The sequence below is a fragment of the Coregonus lavaretus genome (genome assembly GCF_964263955.1).
Source record: "Coregonus lavaretus genome assembly, chromosome: 32".
In the NCBI taxonomy this organism is placed as follows: Eukaryota; Metazoa; Chordata; class Actinopteri; order Salmoniformes; family Salmonidae; genus Coregonus; species Coregonus lavaretus.
This window is the reverse complement of record NC_140019.1, coordinates 2,550,201-2,574,229: the sequence shown is the minus strand read 5'-3', so window position 1 is coordinate 2,574,229 and position 24,029 is coordinate 2,550,201. Positions and strand designations below refer to the sequence as shown.

Sequence of the window (24,029 nt, the reverse complement as noted above, 5' to 3'; positions counted from 1 at the left end):
TCCCTCTGCAATTGGATCCTGGACTTCCTGACGGGCCGCCCCCAGGTGGTAAGGGTAGGTAACAACACATCTGCCACGCTGATCCTCAACACGGGGGCCCCTCAGGGGTGCATGCTCAGTCCCCTCCTGTACTCCCTGTTCACCCATGACTGCATGGCCAGGCACGACTCCAACACCATCATCAGGTTTACTGATGACACAACAGTGGTAGGCCTGATCACCGACAACGATGACACAGCCTATAGGGAGGAGGTCAGAGACCTGGCCGTGTGGTGCCAGGATAACAACCTCTCCCTCAACGTGATCAAGACAAAGGAGATGATTGTGGACTACAGAAAAAAAAAGAGGACTGAGCACACCCCCATTCTCATCGACGGGGCTGTAGTGGAACAGGTTGAGAGCTTCAAGTTCCTTGGTGTCCATATCACCAACAAACTATCATGGTCCAAACACACTAAGACAGTCGTGAAGAGGACACGACAAAGCCTATTCCCCCTCAGGAGACTGAAAAGATTTGGCATGGGTCCTCAGATCCTCAAAAAGTTCTACAGCTGCACCATCGAGAGCATCCTGACTGGTTGCATCACCGCCTGGTATGGCAACTGCTCGGCCTCCGATCGCAAAGCACTACAGAGGGTAGTGCGTACGGCCCAGTACATCACTGGGGCCAAGCTTCCTGCCATCCAGGACCCCTATACCAGGCGGTGTCAGAGGAAGGCCCTCAAAATTGTCAAAGACTCCAGCCACCCTACTCATAGATTGTTCTCTCTGCTACCGCACGGCAAGCGGTACCAGAGCGCCAAGTCTAGGTCCAAAAGGCTTCTCAACAGCTTCTACCCCCAAGCAATAAGACTCCTGAACAGCTAATTATGGCTACCCGGACTATTTGCACTGCCCCCCCCACCCCCACCCCATCCACCTCTTTTACGCTGCTGCTACTCTGTTTATTATTTATGCATAGTCACTTTAACTCTACCCACATGTACATATTACCTCAATTACCTCGACTAGCTGGTGCCCCCGCACATTGACTCTGCACCGGTACCACCCTGTCTATAGCCTCCCTACTGTTATTTCACTGCTGCTCTTTAGTTATTTGCTTTTATTCTTTAAAAAAATGCATTGTTGGTTAAGGGCTTGTAAGTAAGCATTTCACTATAATGTACCTATAATACCTGTTGTATTCGGCGCATGTGGCAAATAAAATTTGATTTGTTTTGATTTGATTTAACTGACATGTAATGTTAGCTAATGTTTCATCCCCTCTCGACGCAGGTGAATGAATTAGCTACACTAGCTAGTAGCTACCACAGCCAGGTCAGCTCCAGCCTCTAATTATCTGTCAGATAGCGATATGAGGTGGCTATTATTACTATCTAACAGCTGTTGTTTGAATGGAAGTGTTTTGTAGCCTTTGTTTTGTCCCGTTTCAGAAGTAAATCAACTTGGCTAGCTTTCGCCAGTTGATGTACCGTTAGAAAGAGAGCTGGCCAAAAGTTGGCTAATGTTAGCTATTCTTTTGCCTCAATCAAATCAAATCAAACTTTATTTGTCATATGCGCCGAATACAACAGGTGTAAACCTTACCGTGAAATGGAGTTCAAGAAAGAGATAAGAAAATATTTACCAAATAAACTAAAGTAAAAAATTATAAAAAGTAACACAATAAAATAACAATAACAAGGCTATATGCAGGGGGTACCGGTACCGAGTCAATGTAAATAGTCCGGGTGGCCATTTCATTAATTGTTCAGCAGTCTTATGGCTTGGGGGTAGAAGCTTTTAAGGAGCCTTTTGGTCCTAGACTTGGCGCTCCGGTACTGCTTGCCGTGAGGTAGCAGAGAGAATAGTCTATGACTTGGGTGACTGGAGTCTTTGACAATTTTTTGGCCGTTCCTCTGACACCGCCTACTATATAGGTCCTGGATGGCAGGAAGCTTGGCCCCAGTGATGTACTGGGCCATACGCACTACCCTCTGTAGCGCCTTACGGTCAGATACCGAGCAGTTGCCATACCAGGCGGTGATGAAACCGGTCAGGATGCTCTCGATGGTGCAGCTGTAGAACTTTTTGAGGATCTGGGGAACATGCTAAATCTTTTCAATCTCCTGAGGGGGAAAAGGTGTTGTCGTGCCCTCTTCACGACTGTCTTGGTGTGTTTGGACCATGATAGTTTGTTGGCTCAACTACAGCCCTGTCGATGTTAATGGGGGCCTGTTCGGCCCGCTTTTTCCTGTAGTCCATGATCAGCTTCTTTGTCTTGCTCACATTGAGGGAGAGGTTGTTGTCCTGGCACCACACTGTCAGGTCTCTGACCTCCTCCCTATAGGCTGTCTTATCATTGTCGGTGATCAGGCCATGCACCCCTGAGGGGCCCCAGTGTTGAGGATCAGTGTGGCAGACGTGTTTGTTACCTAGCCTTACCACCTGGGGCGGCCCGTCAGGAGGTCCAGGATCCAGTTGCAGAGGGAGGGGTTTAGTCCCAGGGTCCTTAGCTTAGTGATGAGCTTTGTGGGCACTATGGTGTTGAACGCTGAGGTGTAGTCAATGAACAGCATTCTCACATAGGTGTTCCTTTTGTCCAGGTGGTAAAGGGAAGTATGGAGTGTGATTGAGATTGCGTCGTCTGTGGATCTGTTGGGGCGGTTTGCGAGTGGGTCTAGGGTATCCGGGATGATGCTGTTGATGTGAGCCATGACCAGCCTTTCAAAGCACTTCATGTTTACCGATGTGAGCGCTACGGGGCGGTAATCATTTAGGCAGGTTACCTTTGCTTCCTTGGGCACGGGGACTATGGTGGTCTGCTTGAAACATGTAGGTATTGCATACTCGGTCAGGGAGAGGTTGAAAATGTCAATGAAGACACTTGCCAGTTGGTCCACGCATCCGTCTGGCCCCGCGGCTTTGTGAATGTTGACCTGTTTAAAGGTCTTGCTCACATCGGCTACCGAGAGCGTTATCACACAGTCGTCCGGAACAGCTGGTGCTCTCATGCATGCTTCAGTGTTGCTTGCCTCGAAGCGAGCATAAAAGGCATTTAGCTCATCTGGTAGGCTTGCGTCACTGGGCTGCTCGCAGCTGGGTTTCCCTTTGTAGTCCGTAATAGTTTTCAAGCCCTGACACATCCGACGAGCATCAGAGCCGTTGTAGTAGGATTCAATCTTATAAGCGTGTCACACCCTGGCTATGGGACTCTAGTTGTTGAGCCAGGGTGTGTTTGTTCTATGTGGTGTATTTCTATGTTGGGGGTTCTAGTTCGTCTATTTCTATGTTTTGCCTGAGTGACTCCCAATCAGAGGCAACGAGTGTCAGCTGTTGGCTGGTTGTCTCTGATTGGGAGCCATATTTAAACTGTCAGTTTTTCCCTTTGTGTTTGTGGGTTTTTGGTCCGTGTTCGGTCATTGTCACCGTGGACTTCACGAGTCGTTTATTGTTTTGTTGTTTCGTGTGTGCACTTTATTAAATAAAGTAATCATGTTCGTTCATCACGCTGCGCATTGGTCTACTTCTCTCCCTGACGATCGTGACAGAAAAACCCACCATACCAGGACCAAGCAGCGTGTCCAGGAGCAGGCAGCCTGGACATGGGAGGAGATATTGGACGGGAAAGGGTCCTGGACCTGGGAGGAGATCCTGGCCGGGATGGATCGCCGGCCATGGAGTGAGACAGTTGAGAGGCGACGGAGAGAGGAGCAACGGCGTAAGCAGTGTCAGCGTCGGACGGTCGAGAGGCAACCCAAAAAAATTTTTAGGGGGGGGGCACACGGCAGGGGCGACAGGGCAGCAGGAGGCTGCCACAGGGCGATTAGGTGAGGAGGCCACCAGGTTAAGGGGGCTACTGGCGCAGAGGGAGCAGGAGTTAGTGTTGCAGAGGATGGAGCTATTGGAGGCGATAAGGGAAAGGGTGAGAAATGAGGCACGGCGAGAGGAACTCGGTAGGCAGCTGAGGGAGCGGAGGGTTATGATGAAACCCAGTCCCGCTCCTCACACCAAGCAAGTGGTGTGCATCACCAGTCCGTTCCGGCCCGTTCCTGCTTCCGCACTAAGTGTACGGTGCACGTCGCCAGCCCGGCCTGTTCCTGCCCCTCGCACCAAGCCTACGGTGTGCGTCGCCGGCCCGGCCCGTTCCTGCTTCCCGCACTAAGTGTACTGTGCGCGTTGCCAGCCCGGCCCGGCCTGTCCCTGCTCCACGCACCAAGCCTACGGTGTGCGTCGCCAGCCCAGCCCGGCCTGTCCCTGCTCCACGCACCAAGCCTACGGTGTGCGTCGCCAGCCCAGTCCGGCCTGTCCCTGCTCCACGCACCAAGCCTACGGTGTGCGTCGCCAGCCCAGCCCGGCCTGTCCCTGCTCCACGCACCAAGCCTACGGTGTGCGTCGCCAGCCCAGCCCGGCCTGTCCCTGCTCCACGCACCAAGCCTACGGTGCGCGTCACCAGCCCGGCCCGGCCTGTTCCTGCTTCCCGCACTAAGTGTACGGTGCGCGTCGCCAGCCCGGCCCGGCCTGTCCCTGCTCCACGCACCAAGCCTACGGTGTGCGTCGCCAGCCCAGCCCGGCCTGTCCCTGCTCCACGCACCAAACCTACAGTGCGCGTCGCCAGCCCGGCCCGGCCTGTTCCTGCCACTCGCACCAAGCCAGGGGTGCGAGTTGTCAGCCTGGTCCAGCCCGTTCCTGCCACTCGCACCAAGCCAGGGGTGCGAGTCGTCAGCCTGGTCCAGCCCGTTCCTGCTACTCGCACCAAGCCAGGGGTGCGAGTCGTCAGCCTGGTCCAGCCCGTTCCTGCCACTCGCACCAAGCCAGGGGTGCGAGTCGTCAGTCCGGTGAGGCCCGTTCCGGCTCCACGCACCAAGCCAGGGGTGCGCATCGTCAGCCCGGTCCGGCCCGTCGCTGCTCCACTCACCAAGCCAGGGGTGCGAGTCGTCAGTCCGGTGAGGCCCGTTCCGGCTCCACGCACCAAGCCAGGGGTGCGCATCGTCAGCCCGGTCCGGCCCGTTGCTGCTCCACGCACCAAGCCAGGGGTGCGAGTCGTCAGTCCGGTGAGGCCCGTTCCGGCTCCACGCACCAAGCCAGGGGTGCGTATCGTCAGCCCGGTCCGGCCCGTTGCTGCTCCACGCACCAAGCCAGGGGTGCGCATCGTCAGCCAGGTCCGGTCCTTTCCGGACCCTGGCTATGGGACTCTAGTTGTTGAGCCAGGGTGTGTTTGTTCTATGTGGTGTATTTCTATGTTGGGGGTTCTAGTTCGTCTATTTCTATGTTTTGCCTGAGTGACTCCCAATCAGAGGCAACGAGTGTCAGCTGTTGGCTGGTTGTCTCTGATTGGGAGCCATATTTAAACTGTCAGTTTTTCCCTTTGTGTTTGTGGGTTTTTGGTCCGTGTTCGGTCATTGTCACCGTGGACTTCACGAGTCGTTTATTGTTTTGTTGTTTCGTGTGTGCACTTTATTAAATAAAGTAATCATGTTCGTTCATCACGCTGCGCATTGGTCTACTTCTCTCCCTGACGATCGTGACAAAGCGTCCGGATTAGTGTCCCGCTCCTTGAAAACGGCAGCTCTAGCCTTTAGCTCCATGGCTTCTGGTTGGGATATGTACGTACGGTCACTGTGGGGACGACGTCGTCGATACACTTATTGATGAAGCCAATGACTGAGGTTGTATACTCCTCAATGCCATTGGATGAATTCCGGAATATATTCCAGTCTGTGCTAGCAAAACAGTCCTGTAGCGTAGCATCTGCGTCATCTGACCACTTCCATATTGAGCGAGTCACTGGTACTTCCTACTTTAGTTTTTGCTTGTAAGCAGGAATCAGGAGGACAGAATTATGGTCAGATTTGCCAAATGGAATGCGAGGGAGAGCTTTGTATGTGTCTCTGTGTGTGCAGTAAAGATATCCAGAGTTATTTTTCCTCTGGTTGCACATGTGACATGCTGGTAGAATTTAGGTAAAACTGATTTAAGTTTGCCTGCATTAAAATCCCCGGCTACTAGGAGCACCGCTTCTGGATGAGCATTTTGAGTGCGGTCTTAGCGCTAGTGATGGTTTGTGGTGGTAAATTGACAGCTACGAATAATATAAATGAGAACTCTTTTGGTAGATAGTGTGGTCTGCAGCTTATCATGATGTACTCTACAGATGTCAACAGATGTCTACAGATTATCCCTTCTCCCTGTTTTTGTTTGCTTGGAAATGTTGATACTGGAGACTGTTATCTGAAGAAACTGTATAACCAAGCATTTATAGCGGTAAAGAAATGCATTGCCATTAATTGGAAGGTTGGTTATCCTCCCACAATGTCAAGTTATGTATCACTAGATTTGGTTTATTACAAGATTAAGGGCATACTGGGCAACTTTCATAAGGTCTAGATGCCTTATATGGAATACAGTATGACTAAAGGAGTCTGTATTGAAAACATGCCCATGCCAGGGAAGATACTGTACCTATTTAGGCAATCCCTAGCTGCTGGGCTGCTCAGTCCTGGCCCTGGGGGTCTGCTGTCCTGTGGGTTGTCACTCTGGCCTTGGCCTAACACACCCGAAACCAATGATGAAAGTTTCACTAAGATCCTGTAGGTGAGTGGGGTGCATTGGGTTGGGGCGCTTGCAGGGTGGTGGACCCCTAGGGACAGGACGGGGCGACCCAGCTATATTGTGTGCAAGTAAAAAGAGCTCTACAGTACTATTAGTCCTATGAGATGAATTATATGGAGGATTTGCTGTTTCTGTGTGTTAATGTATATTTGAGGTGTATGTGTTTTTTTTGTTATTGTTTTTTGTTTCCAAACCTTTCCCTTGGGAATTAAAAAAATAAAGGTGTGAACTGGAAAGGAAATTGTGTTGGGAGAGAGTTGAGTTATTGACTAGACTGGTGGGGGTCGGGCGTGCAGGCGGCTCGGGTTGGCTGGCTTGTCTGGCTGAAATTTGATATAGAGCATGTCTTAATAAAGACAATCAAAAGTCTATTGTATTTTTTCAAGAGTTGTTCATTTATTAGGCTATTGGTTAAAGGTACAACACAATATATATTATTGAATTACCTTTGATCTAGTTCAGTCTTATTAATCACTTAAACATATTTAATAATGATCTCTTACCTAGCTTGATGACTGTGTGAATTGTTACTTACTTTTTGTACTAAATGGAGATTAGATTGTGTAAAAATGCAGGAAATTAGCTTTAGATGCCCAAATAAATCCCAGACCCCCGCCAGGTTATCCCCACCCCACTTCTTAAACCAAAGTGGTGCCCCTGCCATGCACTATACATGAACTACTCACTGTGTAGTGTGGTCTACTCACTATGGGCTGCAACTGGGCTCCCGGCAGCATGAACTGCATCTGTTGGGCCAACATGGCCGCTGCTGTCTTCTGCTGGATCAGGTTGTTCCTCCCGTTGATCTCAAGCTGGGTCTTCAGGTGGGGAGGGGGGTGCAGGTACTTACAGTTGTCACGTGTGCAGCGTCCCTGGGAGAGGCAGAGAGAAGAGAGAGAGGGGCTGAGTTGTGGTGCATCGTGGGTGATGGATTCCGACGTCTCTTTGCTATTAGATTTAGGAGAGATGAACCGGTGTGACAAGGAGATGAGAGAAATGTGATTGGGGGGATCAATCACTCCGGATTTCACCAGACAGGAGGCCCCTAAGACAACAAGATCGAGACCTCCATGTCATCTAGAAGGAAAAGCTGATCAAGAGCTATTACTTGGTATGCGTCCCAAATGGCACCCTATTCCATATACACTGAGTGTACAAAACATTAGGAACAACTTCCTAATATTGAGTTGCACCTCATTTTGCCCCCAGAACAGCCTCTGGGGCATGGACTCTACAAGGTGTCGAAAGCGTTCGACAGGGATGCTGGCCCATGTTGACTCTAATGCTTCCCACAGTTGTGTCAAGTTGGCTGGATGTCCTTTGGGTGGTGGACCATTCTTGATACACATGTGAAACTGTTGAGCGTGAACAACGCAGCAGCGTTGCAGTTCTACAGTGATTGAAGTGGATTTAACATCAATAAGGGATCATAGCTTTCACCTGGTCAGTCTATGTCATGAAATGTTTTGTACACTGCACTACTTTTGAACATGGCAAATAGGGATTGCACTATACAGTATAAGTAATAGGGAGGGCTGAGGGAAACTGATGGTTGGGATGTGGAACTGGGGACAAGTGGGAGTGGAGTTGCTGGGCGGGGGATAGAATGACGGTCAAAATAAACAAACATGGTTGGTGGCATGGCGGTTGGGAGCTTGGACCTGTGGCCGATAAGTCGCTGTTTCGGGTCTCCGATTTGACTTGGTGGGAAATCTGTCGTGCCCTTGACCCTGGTTGCTCCTGTGGGTCGCTCTGGATGGGAGTCTGCTAGATGACTGAATGTAATGTAAATGTTGAGCGGCTTCACTGCAGGTAGATTGAATGTTTTAATATTCAATAAAAAATTATTAACAAATAATTTTAAAAAAAATAATAGGGTGCCATTTGAGATACCCAACCTTAAAGTGCATCACTTGAGGGTTAAATGCTCAAACATGCAAATTCAGTCAGTAAAGCCCATTTTGAAATTAAATATCCCATTCAGTGGTTTAATGAAATAACTTGGTACATTAGATGGTGATACTAGGTAGTAATTGGTAGTCAAATTAGATAATTAGGTCATAAGAGACATGAAAATATAACTTAACATGAAAATATAACTTAATTTCTCATGTTTTTTATATAATATATGGCATACAGGTAATATCCAGGACATCTGAGAGAAAAAAGTGCAGGAAATTAAATTAGCGTTTAATTCTAGCGCTTAATTTACATTATACAACTATCTAAACCAAATTACAATTTTTGTACAAATTATTTACCCAGTTATTCAATTAAAAATAAACTGTACAATTAAGTGTTATTGAAAAAGTTTAGAATGAGAAATGTAAAGACTGCTGCCCAGACACGTTTTTCTGCCAGGTTTCACTATTTGCAGACTTGCACAGTCTAGTCTGTGGTACCATGTGACTAATTGAGGGAGCGACACACACACACGACATGTTCTGTAGCAGAGAAGTAGAGCAGAGACCAGCGAAGCTACTATGTGACCTTATTAGACCTAGAGAGAGAGAGATAGCACAGGTAGTGCCAGAACTGTAAGGTTCTGTATTTATTTTCTTAGTTCACCTTGTGTTCTTGAACGTAGCCCTGTTTCTTTGTGTTCTTGAACGTAGCCCTGTCTTTCATTTTTGTTCGTTGATTTCACCTGTGTTAGTTGCTCACCTGGTCTCATCAGCTCCTTATTTAGTTCAGTTCTTTCTGTTTGTTCCTTGTGAGGTATTGTTCGTTTTGACTCTACTTTCACCTAGTCGGCTCGGGGATTAGAACCAGCGACCTTTCGGTTACTGGCACAACGCTCTTAACCACTAAGCTACCTGCCGCCCCAACTAAAGTCAAATGATCAGCTTCCAAACAAAAACAGGTTTACTCTAAAAGACATCCATACATTTAAAATACATCAGGGAGAATAATAACATGTAAAGTTATATTGCCTCTTTATAATGTGTATTATGATGCATGAATATACATTTCTACAGACCGGTTCATTCAGGAGGGTGAAACATTCACAACGTTGAAAAATAATAGAAATGTCACGTAAAGATCAGACATTCCAGAAACAAACAATCCAATCTGTTCTGTGCATCACATTTATATCTACAACTGAGCAACAATGGAGGGTTTCACAAGAAGATCTGAAATGTGGCTGGGTTGAAATCATCTCTATGTAACCACATTGAGAGAGAGGGCAGATTGTTGAGGCATTCAGTCCGACTTGGTAAAAACGCTGACTGTTTTCAGATGTGTGTTTATGTTTGTGAGGTCAATCCATGACTGTGTGTGTGTGTGTGTGTGTGTGTGTGTGTGTGTGTGTGTGTGTGTGTGTGTGTGTGTGTGTGTGTGTGTGTGTGTGTGTGTGTGTGTGTGTGTGTGTGTGTGTGTGTGTGTGTGTAACCGTGAGTCTAGAAGGGAGTGTAGTCGGCAGGGTACATGATGGGCAGCCAGTTCTCTGTGAAAGTGGCACAGTGCATCCAGCCCAAGGACCGCATTAGCTGGATGCAGTTCTTCAAGTTCTCTTTACTGGGTTTGTCTTCTACGATCTTGGAGGCATACTTCAGGGCTCTGCCGTACATCTTATTCACTAGTGCATGTTTGTAGGAGAACGTCAACACCTTAGAGTCAGTTAGCTCCACCCACTTCTGCAGCTCCCAGAAGGTGTCGGTCAAGTCTTTGGCCCTGCCCTGTTGGGCGTCGTCAGAGCTGGTCACCTCCCCCTCTCCAGCCCCAGTCTCTCCAGCCCCAGTCTCTCCCCGGTCTCCACCCCCCTCCCTAGCCTCCCCCTCCCCAGCTTCCCCAGCCCCGTCCTGGGTTGTAGCAGGCAGCAGCACCAGGTCAGCCAGGGCACAGAGCATCCAGCAGGGAAGATTTCTGCTTCTCCATGTCACTCTTGATGGTGGCAGCGTCGGGGCGAGGGTCGGTCTTTATGGTGAGGTAGACCGCCAGGGCAGTCTGGTCGATCCGAGACAGAACCATATCAGAGGCCGTCACGATGTCACCCAGGCGCATCAAACGCTCCTTCTCAGAGTCTAGCTGGTGCAGCCTCTGAACATGTAGTGGCAGATAAGAAGAGAAGTTGTCCTTCAGTTCATCATACAGGGAGCTGGTGTCTAACTTGGTCATCCACTGGATCTTCAGGTCTCTGAGAGCCTCTGCAAACTCCTGCTTCACATCCTTCTCCTTCGCTCCCTCCTTCTCCTTCTCTCCCTCATTCTCCTTCTCCTTGTTTGGTGCAGGGATCAGGTGGTAGACCACTGGCACAATGTCTGCTTTCTTGCCGTACTCTCCCTTAGGCACGACCAGGGAGCCAGTCAGATAGCATCATGGACACGTTCCTTTAGGAACCTTGTCGTCAGGCAGGGCTGTAACATAAAAAGGCTGAATAGCTCCAGGGGTGAGGGTCAGGAGGTTGGTCTTCTTCTTAGCCACGAGAGCAGCGCGGTGAGACTCATACACATCCAGGGTCAGAGCAGTGGACAGACGGTGGGACACCACAAACGGAAGGTCCTTCAGACGCTCCAGCTCACTGGCCTGCTCATGACGCACCTGCAGACGCACCGTGTTGTCGCCTTTCTCTAGTTTGAGAGAGTACTGGTGTGGGTAGGCGTCTCCAGAGCCCAGTAGTCTCTTGTTCTGGTCAAACAGCATCCAGAGCTGAGAGTCAAATTCTGATTCATACAGCAGCTCATACAGTACTGGACAGCTGGGGGTCACCTCTCCTGACTTAGGCTGGTGGAAGCTGTAGGTGAGGATGATCTCATAGAGCTGTCTGTTGTTGGGGAGAACATCTCTGTGACCCAGAGCCTTGGTCTTAGAACTCAGAGGTCTGAGTGGCTGGACCCAGCTCTTCAGGGTGACGCTAGGAGAAACATCTTCGTACCTCAGAGGAGAGGACACCTCAAAACTAGTCACACCTTCTGATGCATGTATGTGTAGAGGTGACGGGGAGGTGGTCAGGCCGTGGAAGGAGATACTGTAGTCAACGGTGACGTCACCAAGGCTTGCCCACCACCTGGCGATACACAACTCTACCGTCCACCCTGGCAGGACAGGGAAGGCCTCAGTCAGGGAGCTCTTCTCCAGCAGAGAGGAGAACTTGTAGAACTCGTTGGCTCTGTAAGCTCTCTGCTTCACCAGGTGGACCACATGGAGGACAAACTTAGAGGACACATCACCACTCTGAGACGTCAATGTTATCTCTGCCCAGGAGGCTCCCTGTGGAACAGTGATGAAGTGTCGTCTTATCTGCCCTGGTCTGAAGTGGACATCTGTGAACAATACCTCCTGACTGTGACCCTCAGCCTGTGAGGGGGAGGGGTGAGCAATGTCAAACTGCTCTGCCCGGTGACTAGCTTCAGCCAGAGCTGCTCTGTGTGCTGGATCCCACATTTTCTCCTTTCGCTCTTTCTGGATTCTCTCTCTGAGAGCTTTAGGGAACAACTCATATCCATTTTTGATCCCAATGTGGTACTTTCCTAATGGATTAACCCAGGTATGAGGGATCTTGAGCGTCCTCCCGGAGAGCCCAGTCACCGCCCCGTCTTTAGGTTCCACCACCGTTGCCATGTTGACATCTCCGCTGCCCGTCGTATCGATGATGTCAACGATCTTTGGCTTCCCCTCCGTCGTGGTCAGCATGCCCGGGGCCCCTGGGTCCACGCCAGTGTCGAGGATAGCGATGAGAACACCCCGTCCATCGTAATCGGGGAACCTAGTGAGATAAGACGCAGCGCCGGTCTCCTCTTTGGGGAGCAACCCTTGGAAGGGGAACAGTTCTTCGATAGAATGTGCAGCCATGATCAGACAGAGTGACAATGAAAACAGTAGCAGCGAAATGGGGAAGAAGATTGCAGATACTAAAGACACTACAGTATGGTTTAGAAACCGTGCCGACCAAATGAACAGAGACCGGGAAGGACTTTTTAAAGGGACAGTACACTATTTAGAACACTGCTCAAATGCGCCAAGGAGTCATCATCAAAAGTGTCTGATGACAGTTAAATTAAGTCAATAGCAACGAAAGAAGTCTTCTGTAGCTATTTCATACACTGCCTATAGCTAATTGTTTAAAAACAGAAGTGGTATAGGCTAAGTTGTCTTTGTTCAAGGTTAGTAGTCCCCTGTAGCTCAGTTGGTAGAGTATGGCGCTTGCAAAGCCAGGGTTGTGGGTTCGTTTCCCACGGGGGGCCAGTATGATAAATGTATGCACTCACTAACTGTAAGTCGCTCTGGATAAGAGCGTCTGCTAAATGACTAAAATGTAAATGTTTATACATGGACTATTAGCTAGCAAGGAAACAATGTTCTGGTCAGTGTTTCCATGGGAGCCTAATTAGTGGGGCACAGTTAAAAAATTGTATAAAACCAAAGATGGTGGATAAATTATAATATCACACTCAGACCGTTACCATTGAAAAATAAATGGTCAGTTCCCATCTGCTTAATGGGGTGGCTCTTCCATAGACACCAATGCATTAGCAGCTGGGTCTGGTCTGCTTCGTTCATTGACCATATAGGAACCCCCAAAAATTAGGGAGTGGGATGTTTCGCTTCCTCTTCTGTCTCTGATAAAAGCCCTTAAAGGCTCTGCATGGTCAATCCACCATCAAGTGGCAGTACAGCATTTACTGCGATGCAGCCACTGCAGACGTCAGGGCTTTCATGCTTAGCGGAGCAGAGCTGTTGTACTCCTCCGATGCCAGGTATCGTAACCCATAGCCCTCCTTCATTCATATCCATGCCTGGAAAAAATGACGGTTCACCTGGGAAATGTAAGGGATTTCTGATGCAATGCACTAAATACATTGAGCACAACCCCACTAATTTTGCCACCGACAAGAGCAGGGTGGATTTTGTTGTGTCTCTACTCAAAGGCAAAGCCCTGGATTGGGCCACCACCATATGGACTGCCAACAGCACAGAACTCGGATCCGAGACCCATTTCCACACCCTCTTCAAAGAGGTATTTGATCACTCTCCTTCCGGTCGTCCTATAGGGGACCTCCTCATAGACCTTCAACAAGGACACAATTCAGTTGCCGAGTATGCCCTCGAGTTCCGCACCATGGCTGCAGGGAGTGGATGGAGTGAGGCTGCTTTACTTACCGTCTACCGAAGAGGGCTCAACAGGGAACTTCAGGCGGAGCTGGCCTGTAGAGGTGACCTTAAGGATTTAAATCAAAACATTCCTATCTCCATCGACCACCTCATCGCCAACCGCCAATGAACTCTGCCACCCAAGAACCCGAAACCTTCTCTTTCCATGATTCCATCATCCCGTCCGAGTCTTCCAGAGCCCATGCAGTTGGGTCATGCTACTCTCCCATGTATCGAACGTCAAAGGCGGATCCAAGAAGGGCTCTGCCTATACTGTGGAGGGAAAGATAATTTACTCAGCCAATGCCCTGTTCGCCCCCCACGGAGAGATATGAAGGGTCCCTCCGCTGCCATGCAGGTAGGTGGGTCCATATTTCTAAATACCTCCCAGAAGCAATTCTCCATTCCAGTATTGATAACCGTGAAGGGGGTTACGAAGTACATAGAGGGCTTGATAGATTCGGGAGCAGCAGGTCGTTTTATCGATCACCAGCTAGTACAAGAGCTTGACATCAATCTAACACCTGTCACCCCTCCTTAAGGATTAACACCCTAGACGGGCAGCCATTGGGCACGGGCTTCATTACGCACCTGACACAAAGCGTTACCCTCCAGATTGGAGTCTTCCACACCGAAACCATTCAAATCATGGAACTCTCATCCCCCAAACAGCCACTCATCCTCGGACACCCCTGGCTTTGTCGTCACGAAAATGCCATCTCGTGGCGACAAGGTGAACTAATGTCCTGGTCTTCTACCTGCTTCACCAGTTGTGTCAGCCTACCCTGCAGAGCCACCACCATTGAGGACTCTGCCTCTGCAGTGCCACCCACCATATCATCTGAATACGCCCAGTACAGCAATGTCTTCAGCAAAATCAAGGCCTCCACTCTGTCACCACATCGCCCAGGGGACTGTGCTATTGACTTACTCCCTGGAGTGTCCCCACTGAAGGGCCGTGTTTACCCCCTATCTATCCCGGAAAATGAGGCAATGGAGAACTACATTGATGAAGCGCTCGAAAAAGGTTTAATTCGTCCTTCTTCTTCCCCGGCTGCGTCCAGCTTCATCTTCGTTGGATAAAAGGATGGTGGTCTTAATCCATGTATTGATTACCGTTCCCTGAATGACGTTACGGTCAAGAACCGTTTCCCTCTTCCTCTGATCCCAGCGACCCTTGAACAAGTGGGCCACGCCAGCATCTATACAAAACTCGACCTGCGGAGTGCTTATAACCTTGTCCGTATACGTGAAGGCGACGAATGGAAGACGGCCTTCATCACCGCATGAGGGCACTACGAATACCTGGTCATGCCCTACGGCCTTACTAACGCCCCCGCCGTCTTCCAATCCTTTATGAACGAGGTTTTCCAGGATATGATCAACCGCTTTCTCATCGTCTACATTGATGAAATCCTGATTTACTCCCACTCCCTGAAGGAACACATACAGCATGTACAAAGGGTTATTCAATGGCTCCTTGACCATAACCTTTATGTGAAGACTGAAAAGAGCACCATCCATGTAACCTCAGCAAACTTCCTCGGTTTCGTACTGACACCTGGAGGGGTCAGCATGGATGAGAACAAAGTCACCGCCGTCAGTAACTGGCCCAAACCCACCACCGTTAAGAAACTCCAATGTTTCATTGGGTTCTCCAACTTCTATCGCCGGTTCATTCAGAACTTCAGTTCTACTGCCGCTCCTCTCACTGCCCTTACCAGCCAAAAGACCCGGACCCTTCAATGGACTGATACCGCATTGACTGCTTTCAACACCTTGAAACGCCTCTTCACCTCAGCTCCTGTCCTTTGCCAAACTGATCCAACCCTCCCTTTCACACTGGAGGTGGATGCATCCGAAGTAGGAGTAGGAGTCATACTCTGTCAGCGGGTGGGAACACCTCCAAAATCACATCCTTGTGCCTTCTTCTCCAGGAAGTTATCCCCCGCTGAGAGGAATTACGATGTGGGGAACAGAGAACTCCTCGCCATCAAGCTGGCCCTCGAGGAGTGGCACCACTGGTTGGTGGGCGCACAACCTCCCTTTCTCGTCCTAACAGATCATCATAATCTGGAATATATCAGAGGGGCCAAGAGGTTAAACTCCAGACAAGCCCGCTGAGCTCTCTTCGTCACACGCTTCCATTTCCATGTTACTTACATCCCTGGAAAGAAAAACGTAAAAGCTTATGCTCTCTCCCGTCAGTTTGACCTTCCGACCAGTAACTCAGACCCTACACCCATTCTTCCTTCCTCTTGCATTATGGGACCGGTACAGTGGGAGGTTCACTCTGCCATACAAGAAGCCCTAACCTCAGACCCGGCTCCTCCTGAGACACCAGCTGGGAAGAGTTACATAGCAGCAGCTGTTAGACCCCAACTGATGCAATGGTGTCACACGTTCTTGGGGTCAGAACATTCAGGCCATCCTTGATTCCAAACGCAGAATGTTGGGTCAGTCCACGACCGTGTCGAACCAGCCTGCCGGACCTCGCCCGCTAGGTAGGCGGCCGTCTCTGCTCCCCCGCCCACCCACTCCACCCTCCGGTGCCATTGGCATCCGACCGTAAGACGCTACAGAGGGTAGTGCGTATAACCCAGTACATCACTGGGGCCAAGCTTCCTGCTATCAAGGACCTATATACTAAGCGGTGTCAGAGGAAGGCCCAAAAAACTGTCAAAGACTACAGTCACCCAAGTCATAGACTGTTCTCTCTGCTACCGCAAGGCAAGCTGTACCGGAGCGCCAAGTCTAGGTCCAAAAGGCTCCTTAACCCCCAAGCCATGAGACTGCTGAACAATTAATCAAATGGCCACCTGGACTATCTACACTGTTGCTACTCGCTGTTTATTATCTATGCATAGTCACTTTACCTACCTAGAGTACCAGTCAAAAGTTTGGAAACACCTACTCAGGCTACAGAAAAATGGCTACTATAATGCAAAGGAGATCGGAATGTCATTAACCATAATGACAACACACTAAGCAACAGGGAGGAATTCCCTCCTTGTACAATACCATCTGTGAGAGAGAGGGGGGGGGGGGGGGAGAGAGAGGGGGGGAGGGAGGGAGGAGGACGAGAGAGAGGGGGGAGAGGGGGAGGGAGGGAGAGAGAGAGAGAGAGAGAGAGAGAGACAGAGAGAGAGAGAGAGAGAGAGAGAGAGAGAGAGAGAGAGAGAGAGAGAGAGAGAGAGAGAGAGAGAGAGAGAGAGAGGAGGATCACAACATGCTGTGTCCCTTTCAGTCAGTCAACTTCGGTACAACATACCAAGGTTATTATAGTAACTGCAAATCTGGGACTTCGCTCAACAGACATAGAGACACTGATGAGGGAAGCAGAGTCTTTTGTACTTCAGCAAATCAGAGAGTACAGCTATGGTGCAGCAGGACCCCAGGAAGATGCCAGCACAATGAATCAGGAAAGCTTGAAAACCCCATGAAATGTTGTCCAAAGTTTAGAAGATATGTTTATTTATTTTAGTTAGTTTTGAAGCCAACAATAATAGTTAAGAATAGTTTTAGTTTTTCAAATGTTTTATTTTTAAATTTTTATTCAGTTTACAAAAAAAAAAAAAAATGAAATCTGTTTTTATTTTACTTTCAGTGTCACGATCGTCGTAGGAGTGAGTAGACCAAGGCGCAGCGTGTGAAACAAACATGACTTTAATTAGTTAAAGTATACAAAACAAAACACGACTCGTGAAGTCCACGGTAAACAAATACCGACACGGAACAAAAACCCACAAACACAAAGTGAAACACAGACAGTTAAATATGGCTCCCAATCAGAGACAACCAGCACACAGCTGACACTCGTTGCCTCTGATTGGGAGTCACTCAGTTAAACATAGAAATAAACAACCTAGAACACCCAACAAAGAAACAGAACACATAGAATGAACACACCTTGGCTCAACATAATGAGTCCCAGAGCCAGGGTGTGACAGTACCCCCCCCTAAAGGCGCGGACTGCGACCGCGCCTCAACAAAACCCAAACGTGGGAGGGCTGGGTGGGCATTCCTCCTCGGAGGCGGCTCCGGCTCCGGGCTTGACCACCACCCTTCCATAATTCCCCCGTAGCGCCCCTGGTCCGGTCTGACCCCGCTGGCTGGATCTGGACTGGACATCGACGGAGCGGATTGCTTACGCTCCGTTGTGGAGCAGCTGACCGGTACCTGATCAGGCACCGGACTGACGACGCGCACCCCTGGCTTGGCGCGTGAGGCAGGAACGGACCGGACCTGGCTGACGATGCGCCCCCCTGGCTTGGTGCGTGGAGCAGCAACGGACCGGACCGGGCTGACGATATGCACCCCTGGCTTGGTGCGTGGAGCCGGAACGGGCCTTACCGGACTGACGACTCGCACCCTTGGCTTGGTGCGTGGAGCAGCGACGGGCCGGACCTGGCTGACGACTCGCACCCCGGGCTTGGTGCGAGTAGCAGGAACGGGCTGAACCAGGCTGACGACTCGCACCCCTGCCTTGGTGCGAGTGGCAGGAACGGGCTGAACCAGGCTGACGACTCCACCCCTGACTTGGTGCGAGTGGCAGGAACGGGCTGGACCAGGCTGACGACTCGCACCCCTGGCTTGGTGCGAGTGGCAGGAACGGGCTGAACCAGGCTGACGACTCGCACCCCTGGCTTGGTGCGTGGAGCAGGGACAGGCCGGGCTGGGCTGTCGACGCACACCGTAGGCTTGGTGCGTGGAGCAGGGACAGGCCGGGCTGGGCTGGCGACGCACACCGTAGGCTTGGTGCGTGGAGCAGGGACAGGCCGGGCTGGGCTGGCGACGCACACCGTAGGCTTGGTGCATGGAGCAGGAACAGGCCGGGCTGGGCTGTCGACGCACACCGTAGGCTTGGTGCGTGGAGCAGGGACAGGCCGGGCTGGGCTGGCGACGCACACCGTAGGCTTGGTGCGTGGAGCAGGAACAGGCCGGGCTGGGCTGGCGACGCACACCGTAGGTTTGGTGCGAGTGGCAGGAACAGGCCGGGTCGGGCTGGCGACGCACACCGTAGGCTTGGTGCGTGGAGCAGGAACAGGCCGAACCGTACTGGGAACACACACCACTGGCCTTAAACGGGGATCAGGAACGGGCCGGACCGGACTGGCAATACACCTCAGTACCTCTCGCCGTGCCTCTACAACTTCCTTCCCTCCTCTCGCCAATGGCTCCCGTAACCCGGTGGCCTTCTCTCCTCGTCTCCCATTTCGCCCTGTGGCAGCCTCCTGCTGCCCAGTCGCCCATGCCGTGTGCCCCCCCCTAAAAATTTCTTGGGGTTGCCTCTCGCCTGTCCGACGTTGACCCGTTTGGCGCCGCTGCTCCTCTCCTGCCTGGGTCTCCCCCTTTATCGCCCTCCGGTACCGGACGGCCTCCTCCTCAGTAATCTGCCCCCAACCGAGGAGGACATCCACAAGAGTCACCTCCTGCGTGTGTTCCTGGACACGCTGCTTGGTCCTGGTATGGTGGGTTTTTCTGTCACGATCGTCGTAGGAGTGAGTAGACCAAGGCGCAGCGTGTGAAACAAACATGACTTTAATTAGTTAAAGTATACAAAACAAAACACAACTCGTGAAGTCCACGGTAAACAAATACCGACACGGAACAAAAACCCACAAACACAAAGTGAAACACAGACAGTTAAATATGGCTCCCAATCAGAGACAACCAGCACACAGCTGACACTCGTTGCCTCTGATTGGGAGTCACTCAGTTAAACATAGAAATAAACAACCTAGAACACCCAACAAAGAAACAGAACACATAGAATGAACACACCCTGGCTCAACATAATGAGTCCCAGAGCCAGGGTGTGACATTCAGTTTTCGTTTACTATAATAACCTTGCTGGGCGGGACTTCCAACTTCATTGGCTGATTCCTCCTGATGACCCGGTTGGCATGACCTAATAACCCGACTGGAGTCATGACAGCCGGGTCATCAGGAGGGATCAGCCAATGAATTTGACTCGTGAAGAAGAAAATTGACTGTTTCAACATGCCCATGCTCTCACAGACACCATCAAGACACAGATACAGAGATGTTATGTCTATCCAAGTCTATGGTCCAGGCCCATCACCTTATGTATTACTGTCCCCCAGTGGCAAGAAGTGACATCCCTAACAAACTATTGGCCTACAAATCATAAATGGCTCCTAGCCTCCCACGCATAGGCTACTTTCTGTTCCTAACACTAAAACTAAAACTGAAACTAAATAATATGAAAACGAAATATACATGTTTTTACCAAATAAAAACTATTAAATAAAGTCTGAAAACTAACTGAAACTAAACTGAATTGCAAAAATAAAATAAAAAGCTAATAGAAATTAAAATGTATATTAAATTTTAAAAAACTATAATAACCTTGTCAAATACTATGTGGAGTCGCACTCTCACAACTTCAGTTAAAGGATCTATAGTTGAAGTCGGAAGTTTACATACACCTTAGCCAAATACATTTAAACTCAGTTTTTCACAATTCCTGACATTTAATCCTAGTAAAAATTCCCTGTCTGAGGTCAGTTAGGATCACCACTTTATTTTAAGAATGTGAAATGTCAGAATAATAGTAGAGAGAATGATTTATTTCAGCTTTTATTTCTTTCATCACATTCCCAGTGGATCAGAAGTTTACATACACTCAATTAGTATTTGGTAGCATTGCCTTTAAATTGTTTAACTTTGGTCAATTGTTTCAGGTAGCCTTCCACAAGCTTCCCACAATAAGTTGGGTGAATTTTGGCCCATTCCTCCTGACAGAGCTGGTGTAACTGAGTCAGGTTTGTAGGCCTCCTTGCTCGCACACGCTTTTTCAGTTCTGCCCACAATTTTTCTATAGGATTGAGGTCAGGGCTTTGTGATTGCCACTCCAATACCTTGACTTTGTTGTCCTTAAGCCATTTTGCCACAACTTTGGAAGTATGCTTGGGGTCATTGTCCATTTGGATGACCCATTTGCGACCAAGCTTTAAACTTCCTGACTGATGTCTTGAGATGTTGCTTCAATATATCCACATAATTTTCCTTCCTCATGATGCCATCTATTTTGTGAAGTGCACCAGTCCCTCCTGCAGCAAAGCACCCCCACAGCATGATGCTGCCACCCCCGTGCTTCACGGTTGGGATAGTGTTTCTTCGGCTTGCAAGCGTTCCCCTTTTTCCTCCAAACATAATGATGTTCATTATGGCCAAACAGTTCTATTTTTGTTTAATCAGACCAGAGGACATTTCTCCAAAAAGTATGATCTTTGTGCCCATGTGCAGTTGCAAACCGTAGTCTGGCTTTTTTATGGCGGTTTTGGAGCAGTGGCTTCTTCCTTGCTGAGCGGCCTTTCAGGTTATGTCGATATAGGACTTGTTTTACTGTGGATATGGATACTTTTGTACCTGTTTCCTCTAGCATCTTCACAAGGTCCTTTGCTGTTGTTCTGGGATTGATTTCCACTTTTCGCACCAAAGTACGTTCATCTCTAGGAGACAGAATGCATATCCTTCCTGAGCGGTATGATGGCTGCGTGGTCCCATGGTGTTCATACTTGTGTACTATTGTTTGTACAGATGAACGTGTTACCTTCAGGTGTTTGGACATTTCTCCCAAGGATGAACCAGACTTGTGGAGGTCTACAAAAAATGTTCTGAGCTCTTGGCTGATTTCTTTTGATTTTCTCATGATGTCAAGCAAAGAGGCACTGAGTTTGAAGGTAGGCCTTGAAATTCATCCACAGGTACACCTCCAATTGACTCAAATTATTTAAATTAGCATCTCAGAAGCTTCTAAAGCCATGACATCCTTTTCTGGAATTTTCCAAGCTGTTTAATGGCACAGTCAACTTAGTGTATGTAAACTTCTGACCCACTGGAATTGTGATACAGTGAATTATAAGTTAAACAATCTGTCTGTAAACAATTGTTGGAAAAATTACTGTCATGCACAAAGTAGATGTCCTAACCGACTTGCCAAAACTATAGTTTGTTAACAATAAATTGTGGAGTGGTTGAAAAACGAGTTTTAATGACTCCAACCTAAGTGTATGTAAACTCCCGACTTCAACTGTGTTGGTCCCCTGTTTAATGAGCTGAATGTTAATTTCTCTACCATATGCCACCTCCAACGTTGTTTTAGAGAATTTGGCAGTACGACCAACCGGCCTCACAACCGCAGACCAGGTGTGACCACATCAGCCCAGGACCTCCACATCCGGCTTCTTCACCTGCGAGATCGTCTGATACCAGCCAACTGGACAGCTGATAAAACTTAGGAGTATTTCTGTCTGTAATAAAGCCCTTTTGTGGGGGAAAAAATCATTCAGATTGGCTGGGCCCTGCTCCCCAGTGGGTGGTTCAGGTTTTTAATTTAAAAATATATATATTTTCTGGGGGAGGGGAGCTCAAGGTGAGGAGGGGGATAATTTAAGATACTGTTGGAAGAGCCCTAGCTTCAGGGGGAAACTGGTTCCACCATTGGGGTGCCAGGACAGAGAAGAGCTTGGACAAGGCCAAGAGACCTGAGGTGGCAGAATGGAGTGCTTGGGTTGGGGTGTAGAGTTTGAGCATAGCCTGAAGGTATGGAGTGGCAGTTCCTCTTGCTATTCCGTAGGTAAGCACCATGGTCTTGTAGTGGATACGAGCTTCGACTGGAAGCCAGGGGAGTGTGCGGAGAAGAGGGGTGACATTAGAGAACTTGGGAGACAAATAATTAGAACACGAGACTGTCTAACGTTGCACCAACAAAACTGTCCCTTAGTGGTAGAGTGTGCTCACCCCCTGGACATTTTGTGCTGAAGTTTGCATTGTTCTGATACATTTCCTAATCACAAACAATTCATTTCTTTCTTCATTCTTCAGATTGCGGCTTGGCTGTAGCAATAATTAAGATGGCTAACGTGACCGAAACAATGAAGGCTAGCAAGGCGGGTTCGGGTTCACGACCATGCCCCACTGAAATAAAAGATACTCACGTTTGTCTTGTATGTCTCGGCGCATGCTCAGGCTACTCTCGCTCGAATCAGTTTGTGTGCGAGACTAGGGGACAGCAGGCACTGTTCCCCTAATAGTCAGAGGCACAGGTTCTCTTGACAATCGTGTAGCATTCTTTAGGGGGCTTCGTGATTCCGATAGTCACTACCACAATTGGGTGCCCATACCTCAGCTGAGTCTGAGTTGCGGGACATGGAGATCAATTGGGTCGTTGGTCTGGTCGATTGTCTCCCGGCTTCTGTGCACTGTGTCGCCAGTTACGGGAGGCTACTTGAAGAGAGAGGGCGACCAGGTTCTGTGGGTATTCCCCCCCCTGCCTATGTCTGCCTTGGTTATGGTCCAGGTCCCACCTCTTCCCATATGGGTCCGGGTACCACTTTGGGGATCCGGTCCTACGTAGATCCTTCCCTATGTAGCATAGTGTGCTAGCCAGGTTAGCTAACTCGTGGAGGCGAGCTAGCTACTTCTAGCTATTCAGGCTTCCTAACGGTTGAATTGCTTGGGTAGCTCTCTTGTTTAGTATACTTAACTAGCGTTAAGTCGCTTGGTTATTCGGAACGGACCGTGCTGAGGTCAAAGTGGCTAGCTAATCTAGCTTAGACTAGAAGCCTCATCATGGCTAACGTCAGCTAGCATGCATAGAAAGGTGGAGGTCTATGTTTCATGATTAACTCATGGTGTGATTGTGGTAACGTACAGGAACTCAAGTCCTTTTGTTCTCCCGATATGGAATACCTCACCATCAAAGGCCGACCGCATTACCTCCCGTGTATACCCCCCCAAGCCAACACTGTGACGGCTCTCAAGGAACTACACTGGACCTTGTGCAAACTGGAAACCGCATATCCTGAGGCCGCATTTATTATAGCTGAGGACTTTAATAAAGGAAATCTGAGGAAAACGCTACCGAAGTTTTATCAACACATCCCTGTGCTACTCGCTCATCAAGCACTCTTGACCATTGCTACTCCCCCTTCCGGCATGGCTACAAGGCCCTGCTCGCCATCTCTTCGGCAAATTAGATCACGCCTCCATTTTGTTCCTCCCCTCCTATAGCCAGAAACTTAAACAGGAAGTACCTGTGGTAAGGACTGTTCAACGTTGGTCTGACCAATTGGAATTTATGCATCAAGATTGTTTTGATCACGCGGACTGGGAAATGTTCTGGGCTGCTTCTGAGAATAGTATTGATGTATACACTGACTCGGTGACTGAGTTCATCAGGAAGTGCATAAAGGATATTGTTCCCAATGTGACGATTACATCTAATTCAAACAAAAAACCGTGGATAGATTGCAGCATTCGCGCAAAACTGAAAGTGCAAACCAATTAATTTATCCACAGCAAGGTGACTGGGAACA

The 24,029-nt window shown here is 49.2% G+C and overlaps 1 protein-coding gene and 1 pseudogene across 2 annotated transcripts in view; both read right to left on the bottom strand.

The window, feature by feature from the left end:
- Positions 1-24,029, bottom strand: part of LOC311107655 (muscleblind-like protein 3) — a gene marked incomplete at both ends in the record, with an annotated part of 49,582 nt that overhangs the window by 5,303 nt on the left and 20,250 nt on the right. The window contains one exon of the mRNA XM_084150182.1: positions 7,278-7,463. Coding sequence (XP_084006308.1) covers positions 7,278-7,463 — 186 coding nt within the window. The remainder of the gene's footprint in view (positions 1-7,277; positions 7,464-24,029) is intronic.
- Positions 9,818-12,384, bottom strand: LOC311107358 (tripeptidyl-peptidase 2-like; annotated as a pseudogene). The gene has a single exon. The product of its transcript is annotated as a tripeptidyl-peptidase 2-like (transcript).